Consider the following 14,277-nt stretch of genomic DNA (forward strand, 5'->3'; position numbering starts at 1 on the left):
CACGGGGAGCTTGGGTGCTCCCAGACAGCATGGCTTAATTCAGCCTGCTATTGCTAGGAAAAAGCCAGTTTGCTTACCATAAACGGTGTTTCCATAGATAGCAGAATGAATTAGCCATGCGTTCCCCTCCCTCCTACCCTAGACAGTCTTCACATTACACTGACTCTACCTTTTACTTTTTTCTATGTACTTCTCGCTTTGTTACAAGAGGACTGAGGGTAAATTGGCAATCGCGCGGGAACCCTCACCGCACAGAGTTCAAAACTCTGTACTCTTGGAGAAAACTTCCGCCTACTGATCCGGGTCACGGACGCTCCCAGACAGCATGGCTAATTCATCCTGCTATCTATGGAAACACGTTTACGGTAAGCAAACTTGCTTTTACACACACATGACACCATGAGTTGGAGGACTGTTATAGGTTTGTGGTTTACATTTTAAAACATAACACTTATTGTTTAAAACTATAGTAGACATACAGTAAATGTGACCCTGGTTCCAAAAGCATGAATCTTATGTCTGTATAGATATAATACAACCTCTACTGGGAAAAAACAGAATAAGCTGATCTACAGAACCCTACACAGAAATTAAACACTAGCAAAACTCTTCACTTCTGTCACATGCAGAACATGGGCAAATACTCGTCAGATTCAGAATAAGGTATCATAAATTAGAAACCAGAAATTGTGCAGATAAACTAGAACCCCAAGTAACATATTTGGGACTTTAAAGTTCTGGTCAGCATCCTGTGGGAGGATCTAGCACTCTTCCCACTCTCCTCTCCAGGACCCCAAGCAAGCTAAAAGAAAATGGAATTACAATTACAATTCAATAAATCTTCCACATCAAAACAGCACTACGTGCCAGCACTCAAACAGCAGCAAACCCAGCTATGAAAAGCAACAATGCAAATATCACAACAGGTCCTCAAATGTCAATACACCATGTATTAGGAAAACAGAATAAGCCCAAGCTGCTATAGCTCCATGCACAGAATACCTCACTCACACATGCAGAGAACATAGACAGACCCTTAAAGTATAAATAGAAACGTGCAGACAAAAACTGAACTGGAAACTGCAACAAACCAGAATCTACATGCAAGTACTGCTATGGAAAAGCAGAAACATCACCATTCCTCATAAAATATGAACAAAATCAAGATATATAATGATCAATAGTACTAAAACTATATTCAAAACAGCCAGTGAATAGAATAGCATCCAATCATTTAAAAAAACTCATATGCAATTTTCCAAAAATTAATAAAATATTTCAAAATAGACACAAAGAGTATCCAATAATTAAAACTAATAAGGATATCTAGATCTAGATAATATATAGATATCTATCTATTAAAAAAATCTCCTGTTCTCCATACCTGGAAACGTTGGATTTCCGAATGCCCGAGATCGTTATGGATTAGCTGGGAGAGAGAAGAAGTGGAGATGTTGCACACACACTTTCACCTCTTTTGCATGCACACACACACCTGCCGCTCACACACATACATATTTTTTAAATTTTAAAATTATTTATATTTCGCCTGTACCGAAACACTCTGTGCTAGGCAGCTCACAATCTAATAAATCCGCACAGCACAATATAATAAAATATCTACTAAAACAACTCAATACATAAAAAACAAATAAATTATGAAAACTGGACAATAAAACAGTATCTCCAAGAAATCATAAACACAGCACTTACCTGCTTCCTGGGGTGATTATGTGCTGAAAATCATCAGAGAGGCCTTTAACTGCTTCCTAAAAAAAAACACGGCAATGCGTTCCACAATACAGGCCCAACTGAAAGAGAAACACTCATGAATGGGTTTCTTGTAAACAGGCAGCCTTAATTGTTTGGACTGATGCACATGCTCTTCATATGCCCCTCTCTCTTACTCACTTTCCCCCTCCCTCTCAAAGCAGAAGTGGCAGAAGTCTCTTTTTTTTTTTTTCAGCTCCGCAACAGATGGAAAAATGTCTTTCAGGGTAGCAGAGGACGATTGCTGTACTAGCCTCCTGCTCCTTCCAGCAGCGCATATCGCGCTGCTCCTCCTCCAGGCACTGCCGGCTATGTTGTCGCTTCCATTGGGTCCATGCTCCTTCCAAGGCCCCACAATGCTCTTGACAGCATGCGGCTGGCCAGTAGGAGGCGGGCCAATGCTTGTGCCCGGGCTGCGCTGCTCTTCACTTCTGGAGAGAGAGATGGGTGGAGGCTGATGCTTGTTGCACCTGCGGCCGGCTGCTCCTCACTGTCAGAGGGCTGATGGGAGGAAGAGACTGCTCCGGCGGCCCCGCAATCGCGCTGCTTCGCACTGCAGCTGCGTCTTCCGGGTCCCGTTGATCCAGGGTGGGGGGAGGGGGGTGCGCAAGCCACCTCTGAGCTGGGCTGCATGTTGGTCATGGTTTTCCCAATTTGCTACATCACTACCCCCACATATGAACATAAGAACATGCCATACTGGGTCAGACCAAGGGTCCATCAAGCCCAGCATCCTGTTTCCAACAGTGGCCAATCCAGGCCATAAGAACCTGGCAAGTACCCAAAAACTAAGTCTATTCCATGTTACCGTTGCTAGTAATAGCAGTGGCTATTTTCTAAGTCAACTTATTAATAGCAGGTAATGGACTTCTCCTCCAAGAACTTATCCAATCCTTTTTTAAACACAGCTATACTAACCTGCACTAACAACATCCCCTGGCAACAAATTCCAGAGCTTAATTGTGCGTTCAGTGAAAAGAACTCTCTCAGATTAGACAGAACACCAGGAACACGTGCAGAGCTCTTAGGGTTCTATTGGCTCGACAGAAGGCAACTGTTCAGCTGCAGGGAGTGGAGGTGCCTCCTGGTAGATGGCACCTATGCCGAGGCCACATTGACCATAGGATAGCTGCGGCTCTGCTTTAGAGGGATGGGTGGGTGGGTGTTGATAATGGAGTAGAGTTGTAATTGTATAATGGAAAAAAAGGGCTGAGACGTAATGCTTATGCTATAAATATTTTTATTGCTGATTTGCATCGTTTTCCAATAAAAGTTTAGATTGGAAAAAAAATAAATAAATTTGTGGCTATTTCACTACAACTTTTTTAGAACTGGTAAATCCTCCTGACATCGCCTTCCAGCTCAGTTGGAACCAGTGCTGGGGTTCTGGCATCACAAGAGTTTACTTGTAACTACTCAGAGATTTCCTCCGTTTCAATAGACCCAACCTCCCATGTTCCTAGTCGGTCACTGCCAGCAGTGATTCTGAGTCCAGGAGCCATGCACTAGAGCTCCTTCCTGAACTTACTATCATGGGCTGTAAACACAGCCACTGGGTGCCACCCTTAATAATGACCATGATCCATCCCTCAGGGTTTTTGTGAACGCTTCAACTACAGCATCCCCCAACTGTCAGAGGAAGTTAAGCCGTAGGCAACCAGTTTAACAAGGCAAGGCATCGTTGAGGCACAGAGCAAGGAAGGATGGGGGGCTCCTGCTAGTGAGGTTTGAGGGTCTGATTAAACCTCTTTTCCATATATTGTAATGCTTTTAACTATGTTCATAGTCTTACCATAAGGTTCTTCTCGCCCTGGTTTGAGATGAGGGGATGGAGCGGAGAGGGTATTCGCGTTGAGCTGGAAATCAGATTAAAAGGGAACAATGACTTGGGTATTTTTTTAATTCTCCACCAAATCAAACATTAAATCCTACTGTTTCTCTATCATCTTCTCATTCTAACACATCAATGACCCCCTTCTCCCTATATCTTCACATCTCACCTTTGATAGGGTTGAAATGGTTCATTCCATCCCCCCTTCCAGCAGTTTCCAATTTTCCAGTCTGTTGGGAAAATTGGCAGACTGCAGTAGAGACAAAGAGGCTCAGCATTCAGGTTTTTTTTTTCTGCTATTGGAAGTGTCCAATAACGCTTCTGCACTACCCCTAACACCCACCAGGGGTCAAATCTTGCCCACTTGATGGTCGCATCAAGCACTGCACAGGCCTCACCCTGCTTCTTCATATGTGCCCCTTTCTAAGCACTACTAGACACACACACAGCACTGTACAGACATACATAAGAGAGAGTTAACTAGGAACTCAACAAAATTAAGATGATGGCAGCAGTCCAGCTGCAAGAGGAGAGCTTTCCAGTCTTTTTCATCGAGTGTCACATGTATGATTTTTTTTTTTTTACCTGCTGGTGAGAGATCATATATGTGCACCCAGTGCAAATAGCTCCTGGCTCTCAGAGAATGAGTCTAATATCTGGAGGCTAGAGTGGCAGACCTGAAGCAGTTGAGGCAGACAGAGAAGTACATTGATGAGACCTTCAGGGACACAGTAGCCAAGTCCCAAATCAGTTTGGCAGCCCTGGTGTTGCCTTGGATCAAAAAGGTCTCCCGGTTGGAGAGCATCATCCTGGTGTAGCAGGAAGTGATCCTGTAGCAAGGACCTGCTCTCCAGGTGATGTGCTGTCCTCTCACATTGAGGACAAGTCTCCAGTGCTACTGCCCAGGAGGGAGTGTTAGGCTGGCCATCATAGTTGGTGATTCGATTATTAGAAATGTAGATAGCTGGGTGGCTGGTGGATGGGTTTAAAGTTTCTCCTTTGGAGCTACTAAATAAACAGCATTGGATTAATTTATCACTGGTATTCATTACTAAGAACAGCTGAAGTTCTCTTGGTCACGCATTCTCCTCGACTACTTTATTACAGCCCCATATTAAGATATTGAGTAAACTGAAGTGATTTTAATTTAAGTGATCTTAACCTAACTGGTCTAAATTAAGAGAGCTCAATAGTTACAATGTTGTCTATACTTCTGTAATGGTAACTTGATGAAAACATTTCTATATCACTGGGTTATTTTCTTACTGACGAGTCTTCACAGGATAAAACATTTTGAGGAAACAAAAAATTTGTAGCTACTTCGCTACAATCCATTTTAATTTCAGGACATATCAATGCGGCGGCATCAATTTCATATAAAGTCACTGAAGCTAAGTAAAGCAACTTAATCCACTTATGTTACAATCATTAGACTTGGGGCCAATCTACCCATGACCATTAATCTTGGGGAAAAAGAAAGGCCTAGTGACCAATTATTTAAAAGACAAAGTGTGGCCTAAGTAGTTAAGGTGATGAGCTGAGAACCAGGGAAGACTAGGGTTCAAATCCCTTCCCCCAACTAACATTACTTGTGACCTTGGGCAAGTTACTTTACCCTTTGTTGACTCAGGTACAAACTTACAGGTCGATTTCAAAAGCATTGCTCATGCAAAAATGCCTACATATGCGCAGTAGGTGGGCCGCGTGCAAGCAGTGTGGATTTTACAAAGCCGCAAAGTGTGCGTGGAAGTAATCCATGCGCTCGTGAAGAATACGGAGGTGGAAAAGGGGCGGGGCTTGAGTGTTCCGGGCAGAGCCCAGGCCCCACGCGCATAACTCCGAATTTAAAAATGAATCCCACAGCATGCATAAGCTAGAATCCACATAGCTTTACTGCTGCTCCTGATGAGGAGCAAGTCTTTAGATCTCAAGTTTTTAGGGCTTAAGGATAGGGTGAGGGTGTTTGGGTCAACTGGGCAGGATGAAGAACCAGAAGGGGTCTGAAAGACCTCAATATTAACTGGACAAACTGGTGGACTAATTGGAAAACTGGGAATGTGCCTCCTGCGAGCAGGTTTTAAAACTTTCTGTCTAAGCACGTAAAAGCAGACAAGGCCCCTACTGAAGACACATGCGCGCTAGCTGTGCAAGAGTACCTCTTAAAATTAAGAGCATACTTACACGCGGTTGGTGCGTGTTAAAACATACGCGCATAAGTGCGGCACACGATTACAATTCTAGCATATCCTTGCTCGCACGCCAAATGTGCACACGTATGGCGCTTGCACGCTCATTTTAAAAAAATCGACTTGTTAGATTACAAGCCCTCTGGGGATAGGGACAATACCTACAGTACGTGAATGTAATTCGCTTTGAAATGCTGAAAGCGGAATTTAAACATCTAAATAAAGAAATAAACTAAATCTTAAGGAGAATGCCCATTTAACTTAGGACCACTTACGTTAAGGCAATTTAATACATTTGTGGCTACTTTTCCAAAATCACGTATGCTTATTTATTTTTATTTGTTGATTTTTATATACCGACATTCGTCCGAACATCATGCCGGCTTACATTGTAACAAATTAACAAGAGAGTTGAAATACAATAAACAGGGATGGGGAAGGGGGAGCAGCAATTAAGGAGGAGAGAGGACAGCAGTAGGAAGGATAGAGAAAGAGAGAGATTTTATAGGAACATTCGAAATATAAATTAACAATAAACAAAATATGTACAGGTGGGCATTCGAAAAAATATAAATTAACAATAGACACTATATGTACAGGTGGGCTGATAGGTACCAGACCAGTGATGTCAGTGAAAGGGATAGAAGGGGGGGGGGGGGGGGGGAACTAATAACACAGTATTTAGGGGTCTTTGCTGGGGGGGGGAAGAAAAGGGGAGAAAGAGGAGAGGCAGATAGGAGGAGGGAGGAGAGTGATGAGGGGGGGGGGGAGGGGTTTAGAGTTGCAAGCTAAGTTTGGGTCAACATCTGGATATGCTAATGTAAAGAGCCAGGTTTTGAGCCCTTTTTAAATTTAGACAGGTAGGTTCTAGACGGAGGGCCGTGGGCAGGGTGTTCCACAGGGAAGGGCCGGCCAATGGAGAAAGCCCTTTCTCTGGTTGAGGTGTGGTGAGCAGTTTTTAGGGAGGGGAGGTATAGAGTTCCAGCAAGGTTGGATCTGGAGGGGCGGGTTGATGATCGCTTTAAATGTAACTAAAACGGAGCTCCTCACAATCTCCAATCCCCCAGCTCGCTCGCTCCCTGCCTTAAGCAACACCAACCCTCCTCCCATGCATTCACCTGCAATGTGAGAGATCTCGGTGTCTATCTTGACCAACATTTAAATTTCAAATCTCACATCCACAATACCATAAAAAACAAGTTTTTTTCAAATTGCACATCCTAAAGAAACTTAAACCCCTGCTGTATACCCAAGACCTCCGCTCAGTCCTACAGGCAACTATCTTAACTAAACTGGACTATTGCAATTCTTTATTTCTGGGCCTCCCTCTCTCCACTATCAAACCCCCCAACTATTACAGAATGCCATGGCCAGAATTCTCACAAACACACTTAAATCTGATCACATTACCCCTATCCTAAAAGACCTCCACTGGTTACCTATAGCCTCCCGCATAAAATACAAAACACTCACCATTCTCCACAATCTATGGTACAATCAAAATCACACTTGGCTCGAGAATGCACCACTTTTCCGCTCATCAACCCGCCCTCCAGATCCAACCTTGCTGGAACTCTATACACCCCCTCACAAATGACTCCAAAAGGCAACAATATTCCAACAATATCAAACTCAAATAAAGTCACCAAAGTTAAGTAACTTATGTGCATTTTTCATTGGCCACACTTAACTTAGGGGCACTTAAGACCACTAAAAAATAGAGCTGTAACTATTTCAATAAAATTCATGTTAATTTCAACAGTATCAGTGAGGCGCATCAACCCCTACTAAAGTCACTGAAAGCCACATACATTAGGATAACAAAACCTGGGACCACATGGAGACTGTGTGTACATTCTGTGATGCCGCCTAATTTCCTTGTCTGACCACAGGCACTAAACAAAGGGCAGGTTAGTTTGCACAGTGCTCAATGCTAACCGAAGGAGGGGGCAGCTTTAAAAAAAATGCTTGATGTCAACCATCAGCAGGGCAGCTTAATAATTATATTGCAATATGTTCTGACCTCCCTGAGACTTCAACTGAAGTCACCTGGCCCATTTCCTTGTAGGAAAACAGGAATTCTAAATGCTGGAAGTGTTAGTGGAAGCACATAAAATGCATGAGCCAGTGGTGCGAGGTCACTGGACACTTCATCCACTTTCGTTCAGATAATTAACAGTTCAAAAGTTATGCGGGGGTGGGAGTGGGGGGGAGGATGAGGCGGGTGCAGGGAAGCCAGATTCATACGTAGACGTGATGATTTTATAAGGGCAGCTCCCCTGCAGGAAGCTAGGGGTGCCATTAGCTTCCCCTTAACCTTGCTCAGAGTTTTCTAACGCACCTCCAGCTCATTCACGCACTGACGAATCCACTCAGCCTCGCTGCTGCAGTCCGGTAGCACACTGCAGAGTTCCTGCGCCATACTGAATAGGATCGTGTTGACTGTGCTGGCACAAAAAGCATCTGAGCCTTGGAGAAATTCCCTGGCGCCCCAAAGAGAGAAAGAGAAAGACATAAAGTCCACAATACAGCAAATAAACTAAATCTGCAAACTGAGGCTCCAGAAGTTGGTAGCTGCTGGGGAGGGCCCTGTATCCCAAGTAACTTCTAAAAACACCTTAGCATTCCACCAGGCACTTGGAGACTAATGGTTTATGGGAAAAACGTCCAGCAGCTGCTATTTCAGCAGCCACAGGATCTGTGTCAGGCAATCTTGGCACGTCTGCCATCTCGCCCTCCGGGTGCATGCTGGAATCTGCAGTACCGCTTTCAAATGGAGTAAGCAGGACCACAGTTATCACAATACGCTAGGATGCAAGTAAAAGAAAAACAGTACTGAGCATTGCAAATTTCAGGAATGAAGCTTTCCCTCTGGTTCATGGCTAGGTGCTCTCTGGAGGAAGAACCAATTCTCATACAGGAAATTACTTTGACGACATCTCTGACCATGTGCTTACAAAGTCAAGGAAACATACAAAAACCCAAAATGCACAGGTGGTTCCTGCCAATATTTAGGAACCTGTCTGCTCAGTGGCAATTCTAGCGGCAGTTTCGCCTGACTCCTCCCACTCAACGGGTCCCAAATACGGACATCCTTCCATATAAAAAACTGCACACATGGCTCCCCCAGTATTCACGAGTACATGAATAAGTCATAACCAAAATGAAATGTGCAATTAATGTCACGATGCCAAGTTCTTGAGGGCTTAGCAAAGGCCCACGGGTGAGGAAGGGGGCTTCCTCCAGTAATTCAGTGGCTCGGGTTTATCAATTCTTGCTACTCGCCTAGAGCAGGTGAATCCTAAGACAAGGGAGCAATAAATTCCTACCCAAGCTCCAAAGGCATGAAGACTTCTGCTGGTCAGATTCTCCCCCAGCAAGCAGCTCACCTGACAGGTTAAGAACAAAGGACCCCAGCTTATTCCAGCAAAGGTCTTTCACAACGTACCAAACACTTGTGAGAAACACAGGTTGCCCAAGGGAAGAGTAGGGTAGGCAGGAGGGCCAGGCAAAAGGCAGGGGGAAGGGAGAAGAGCTGATGGAGGAAGAGGGCTCCAGGATGGGAAAAGAGAGGTGTGGGGTAATCCTCGCCGTTCTTACCAGGGTTGGTTCTCCAGCCACTCCCCAGGAGGTGACGCAGCTTCAGCGGGAGGTCCACATACAGGGCGCTGAAGCACTCAGGGGGCATCTTGGATACGATACTCCCACAAAGACATTTTGGAGATCTCAGAATCTCTAATCCAATAAGAATAAAAAAAAAAAAAAGAAGCAAAAAACACAGATGAGTCCAAAAGAACTGATGCATTGTTGAGCACAAACATGGTTTCTTCTAGCCAGGCTCAGTGTTACTAAACTAGAAAGGTGATTAGACATGTATCAGACAATATAGAAATAGACAAGAGTGTGGTGTACAGCATATTAAATTCAGTTCCAGCAAAGTGATATGCTAGTGTAGAACACAACAGGGTTCCAACAGGTCCTTGGGGGCTTCGCCAGCCAGTCAGGATATCTCTAATGAATATGCATTACCTCGAGGGGGGGGGGGCACCCGAGGACCAGTTTGAGCATCCCCTGGACTTTCTGGTGTAGGGGACATGGGGTGAGGAATGATAAGATGGGCAAGTTGATGGTTATTACTGGCAGTGTAGAGATCACAAGGTGAGGAATGAGAAGGAGGAGGCAGGATGATGGTTATTAGGGGGTGTAAGGGAAAGATAGGAGGGAGCAGGGTAATGGTTAACTTGGGTCAATGTGGGACCCAAGGTGAGGAATGATAGGCGGGGCAAAGTTGGGGGCCAGTTCTTTCATTAGGCGAACTAAGCAGTCAAGCTAGAACAACAGCATTTGGAGAGGGGTGGAGGGGAAGGATGACTAAATCCCTGAGGTGCTGCTTATCGGCTTAAGAAACCCACGGCACCAACCATAAGCATTTTTTAAAAACTTGCAGTCAGCACTTCCTTGTGCACTGTGAATCCACAAATCGGGACTTCGGACATGCTGATCTGCAAGTTTTAAAAAATGCACATGGTGCCGGCAATGCCACTGCCAAGAGCCCACCCCACCATTTAGCCGAGGAATGCAGGAGGCCTGTGGCTGCTGGCAAAACCTCATCTCACCAGGCAGTTTAAGAAAGAGGACCCGAGCCTGGTGACACAAATGTAAGGGGAGAGAAAGGAAAACGAATGCTGTATCAACCACGATGGCCGCATAGGCGCTGAGCTCCACAAACCCGATCTTATTTGCCAATTTCCCCCTTGGTAAAATTATATATACAAAGAGTGCCGTGGCTGCTTTCTTGATTTTACCACCTGGAAGGTTTCCAAATGCAAAACTGCCGACCTCAAGCAGTTTTCTTACTCCCTGCACGCAGCCGATTTCTCCGGGCCTGACAGCAGGCTGCCAAAGACCCTCCTGCAAGCTCGGTCATGGGCGACGTATCTGCAGTAACCCCTGACGGCTTCTGATCTTACAGATCTCCTCCCGTCAAGAGAGGAGCTGTGGGGCTGGTTTCCTGGAGTTATAGGTCAGTTCTTAAGCAGCAGGAAAAAAAGAGCTACTTGAGTCCATATCTGAAATAAGGGAGGACTTGTCAGCGCTGGGTAATCACATTGATGATCTAGAAATGCGCGCGGACGGGCCATGCGGGGTCACTACAAAATCTTTCAGAAGCAGCAGAAACTTGTCTCTACTGACATGGCGGCGCTAGCAGAAAAGTTAGAGGACATCGAGAATCGCTCCAGAAGCTGCAATTTAAGGATAAGGGAATCCCTGAATCTGATAACTATAAAGATGCCACGTTAGTGGCAAAAACATTTGCACTTATATCCTATGCTTCAGACCAATACACAGGGATGGTTGGCAGCCATCTTAACCCCAGTCAAGAGGGGGAGGGCACATAAAGCACTGGGCTCTAGATCTGATAAGATTCAGGATATTGTACTCTGCTTGCACAGTTATGCTCAAAATCACTAATTTTTGAATTGGCAAGGAAGCAGTCCGATTACTCGGGAAGGCCATTCCATTTTTATTTTTCAAGATTTAGCGTCTGCTACTCTCCACAAACGTTTCGAGCTGAGAGGTCTACCAAAGCATCGCAGACGCGTATCTCCACTACAGATAGATCTTTCCTTTTGGTCTTGCTATTTGTGGTCAAGGGAATCATGTACAGAGTAAAAACAGTTGTCAGAAGCAGTAGTCGCTTTCAAACAAGCCAATATTCTCTTACTTTTCCAGTTCAAAGATGGCAGCCGAGATTGGCACAGGTGGAAGGAGACTAAGCAGACAGTCGGGAGATCTCCTGCTCTGCTCTGTCTGATCAGGGATGATGGAAGATGTGGACGCTCTGCAGGGGCCAGTCTGTCCATATGGACTATTTCTGGAGTCCTGAATTTTTCCTTTCTATGCTTGAACTTTATTTGTTTACATGCTTGGTTATGCACTTTTAGTTTCATTGCGCCATGTTTTGAAAGCCTTTCCTGTTGTGGCCACAATTAGTATGTGGGGAAAATTGTGTTGGTTGACTTTAGCTAGTGTCTCATTTGTAGGGTCGGGGGGGGGGGGCTGGCTCTCTCTCTATATTGGTCGGTCACTAATGTCCCCCAGGAGTTGGAGGATTTACCCGGGTGATGGGGGGTCGTTCAAATACAGAATTCTTTTTGGGATGGGTATTTCTGTTATATTGGTTTTATTTTTATGTTGCTAGAGAGGATTGCTCGTATTTCATTTTATGGAGCATTCAAGCACAATACATGATCTCCCCAATGTTAACTGTGATTGTAGTTTGCAATGACGGCTAAACTATTTTCTCCTGAATGTCAAGGGTCTTAATACTTTTTCAGAAACGCCAACTCTTATTTGCAGAACTCAAACAGCATAATATAGCCATTGCATTTCTCCAAAAAACTCATTTATGGGAAAAGTACGAACGCCGACTTTTTCATAAAGAATTTCCCAATCGATTTTTTTGCAGCAAGTTCAGTGGGCAATAAATATGCAGGTGTTTGCTATCCTAATCTCTAATTTCTTCACACAGGAGGTACTTTTTCATCTCCCTGACCCAAATGGTCGATATCTCTTGCTGACTAACAGGGTGGGTAGTGAGGTTATAACTCTGGTTAATATTTTATTCACCAAACTGTGACCAGGTCTCGTTTTTTCAGAGGCTAGATGGAGTTTTGCTTTCTCATTTGAAAGAATTGCTGATCATGGGGGGCATTTTAATCTCACCAGAAGTTTACAGCTAGATAATACACAAGTTCATTCCCAAATGCAAGGGGTGAAGGAATTGTTGGTTCTCGCGAGTTTATACTTTTTTCTCTGCTCCCCACGGGTCCTAATCCCACATTGACTATTTTTTTGTGGATAAACTTTTACAAAATCGGGTGACTGAGGCAGAGATAGGAAGCATTACCTGGTCTGATCATGCACCTCTCTGGGTTAGAGTATCTTTCATTGATTTGCTGGTGGCTGAAGGAATTAGTAAGTTTTTGCTTTGGATATTGTCTTTTTAAAAGTATTGGGGCAAAGTTAACTATTTGGGAATATTATTTAGTGTGTTTGTGCTTTTAATAGTCAGTAAGGCAGTGAATAAACAAGTTAGACTGTTTGTATTTTTAAATAGTCAATCAATAAGGCAGCTAGTAAGCAGAAACTGAGTGTTTGTATTTAAAAAAAAAAACCCAAAAAGTAGCCAGAAGCTAGAAATAAGCTAGGAGCAGCGTTATATACCTAAGTAAAAAAGTGAAAGTTCAGCTCAGTTACTCACCTTGGAAAGGTGTTGAGGTAGTGTGATTTGGTTTGAATAGGGGTACCAAACATTTTGTTAATCAAGAGAGCAGTGAGTCACTCTGGCTGACTAACTGAAGTTAGACTATATTTCCCAACACTCCCACCCCTTGCCCACCCACCCCTAGATCATCCTTTACTTATAGGCAGGTGCCACTTTCACCAAAAAAACAAAACAAAAAAAAAAAAACCCTTTATTGAAAGTTTGATCAGACCCCATAGGCCACTACCAGACATATAGCTTTAATTTAAACCCCAGCCCGCGAAGCTCCCTCTCGTTCGACTCACCTCCGGAAGCAGCAGCATCTGACTACCAGGCCTGTGCGCTCGGCGCCAGCGTCCCCACCGGGGGTAAGGCCTTGCATACCCACACTCACCCGGGCAGGGCCGCCGCCGACCGCGAGGCTAGGCCTGGCTCCGTTCCGGCCTCCTACTCCACGCACGCGGCTGAAGCCTGCCCCCCAGAGAAGTTGCCAATCAACCCGACGGCGGCAGGGCAGCCAATCAGAAGAGGACAGGCGGGGCTTTAAATTTTAAACCTTATCTAGGTGCCGCACGCCAGAGCGTCGCGCACGAAGGTGCAGGCCCCTTTGTGCGCCCCTTCGTGTAGCACCGGAGTACCACCCAGTGACCTTATTCTCGACCGCTCCCAATTTGCCATCAACCAACGAGAACTCCAGATCCTCTTGGACCTCCAGTTCAACTCTAATCTCGCTTCGCTCCATCCTGACAACTATCTTATCAGGACTTGAACACTTCCATCCTGCACTCAAGCTATCTCTCCATCGCTAGGACCCCAACTCTCGACCTCCCTAACAAAATATCCACCATCAGTCTTTACAATTAGTTTCTATCACAACTGAAAGGATACACCCGTTGAATTCAACACAGACGCCGGACCCGCGGGGTCCATTCCACACGCGCGCCGATCCATTTCCTCAAGCATTTTGACTTCTCAACATCTCACATTTCATCTACCCCTCCCCCAAGATGCGTTCTTTCATTATACCCATAACCTTCAATCACAGGATCAACAGGCCTCGGGCGCTAGGCTTACGGCAACAAAGACTAATCCCAATCATGATCTCGCCAGTCTCTCAAATGCTCGGTCTCACTCTCTTTAACCTTACTTAATGCTCAGTTCAATCACCAAAAAAAACTCATCTTCTCAACGACCATCTGATAGGCTCTAAACCTGATATTTGC

At 44.8% G+C, this 14,277-nt stretch overlaps 1 protein-coding gene across 2 annotated transcripts in view; it reads right to left on the minus strand.

Annotated features, from left to right (window-relative positions):
• The window catches only part of STAT6 (signal transducer and activator of transcription 6), a 209,356-nt gene that overhangs the window by 128,742 nt on the left and 66,337 nt on the right, over nucleotides 1-14,277 (minus strand). For both annotated transcript variants that reach the window (XM_029594879.1, XM_029594880.1), the window contains 2 exons: nucleotides 9,388-9,522; nucleotides 8,129-8,270 (listed from right to left, as the gene is read on the minus strand). In XM_029594879.1, the coding sequence (XP_029450739.1) occupies nucleotides 8,129-8,209 (81 nt within the window). In that variant the 5' untranslated portion in view covers nucleotides 8,210-8,270; nucleotides 9,388-9,522. The remainder of the gene's footprint in view (nucleotides 1-8,128; nucleotides 8,271-9,387; nucleotides 9,523-14,277) is intronic.

Source organism: Rhinatrema bivittatum, chromosome 3 (assembly GCF_901001135.1).
Source record: "Rhinatrema bivittatum chromosome 3, aRhiBiv1.1, whole genome shotgun sequence".
Lineage (NCBI taxonomy): Eukaryota > Metazoa > Chordata > Amphibia > Gymnophiona > Rhinatrematidae > Rhinatrema > Rhinatrema bivittatum.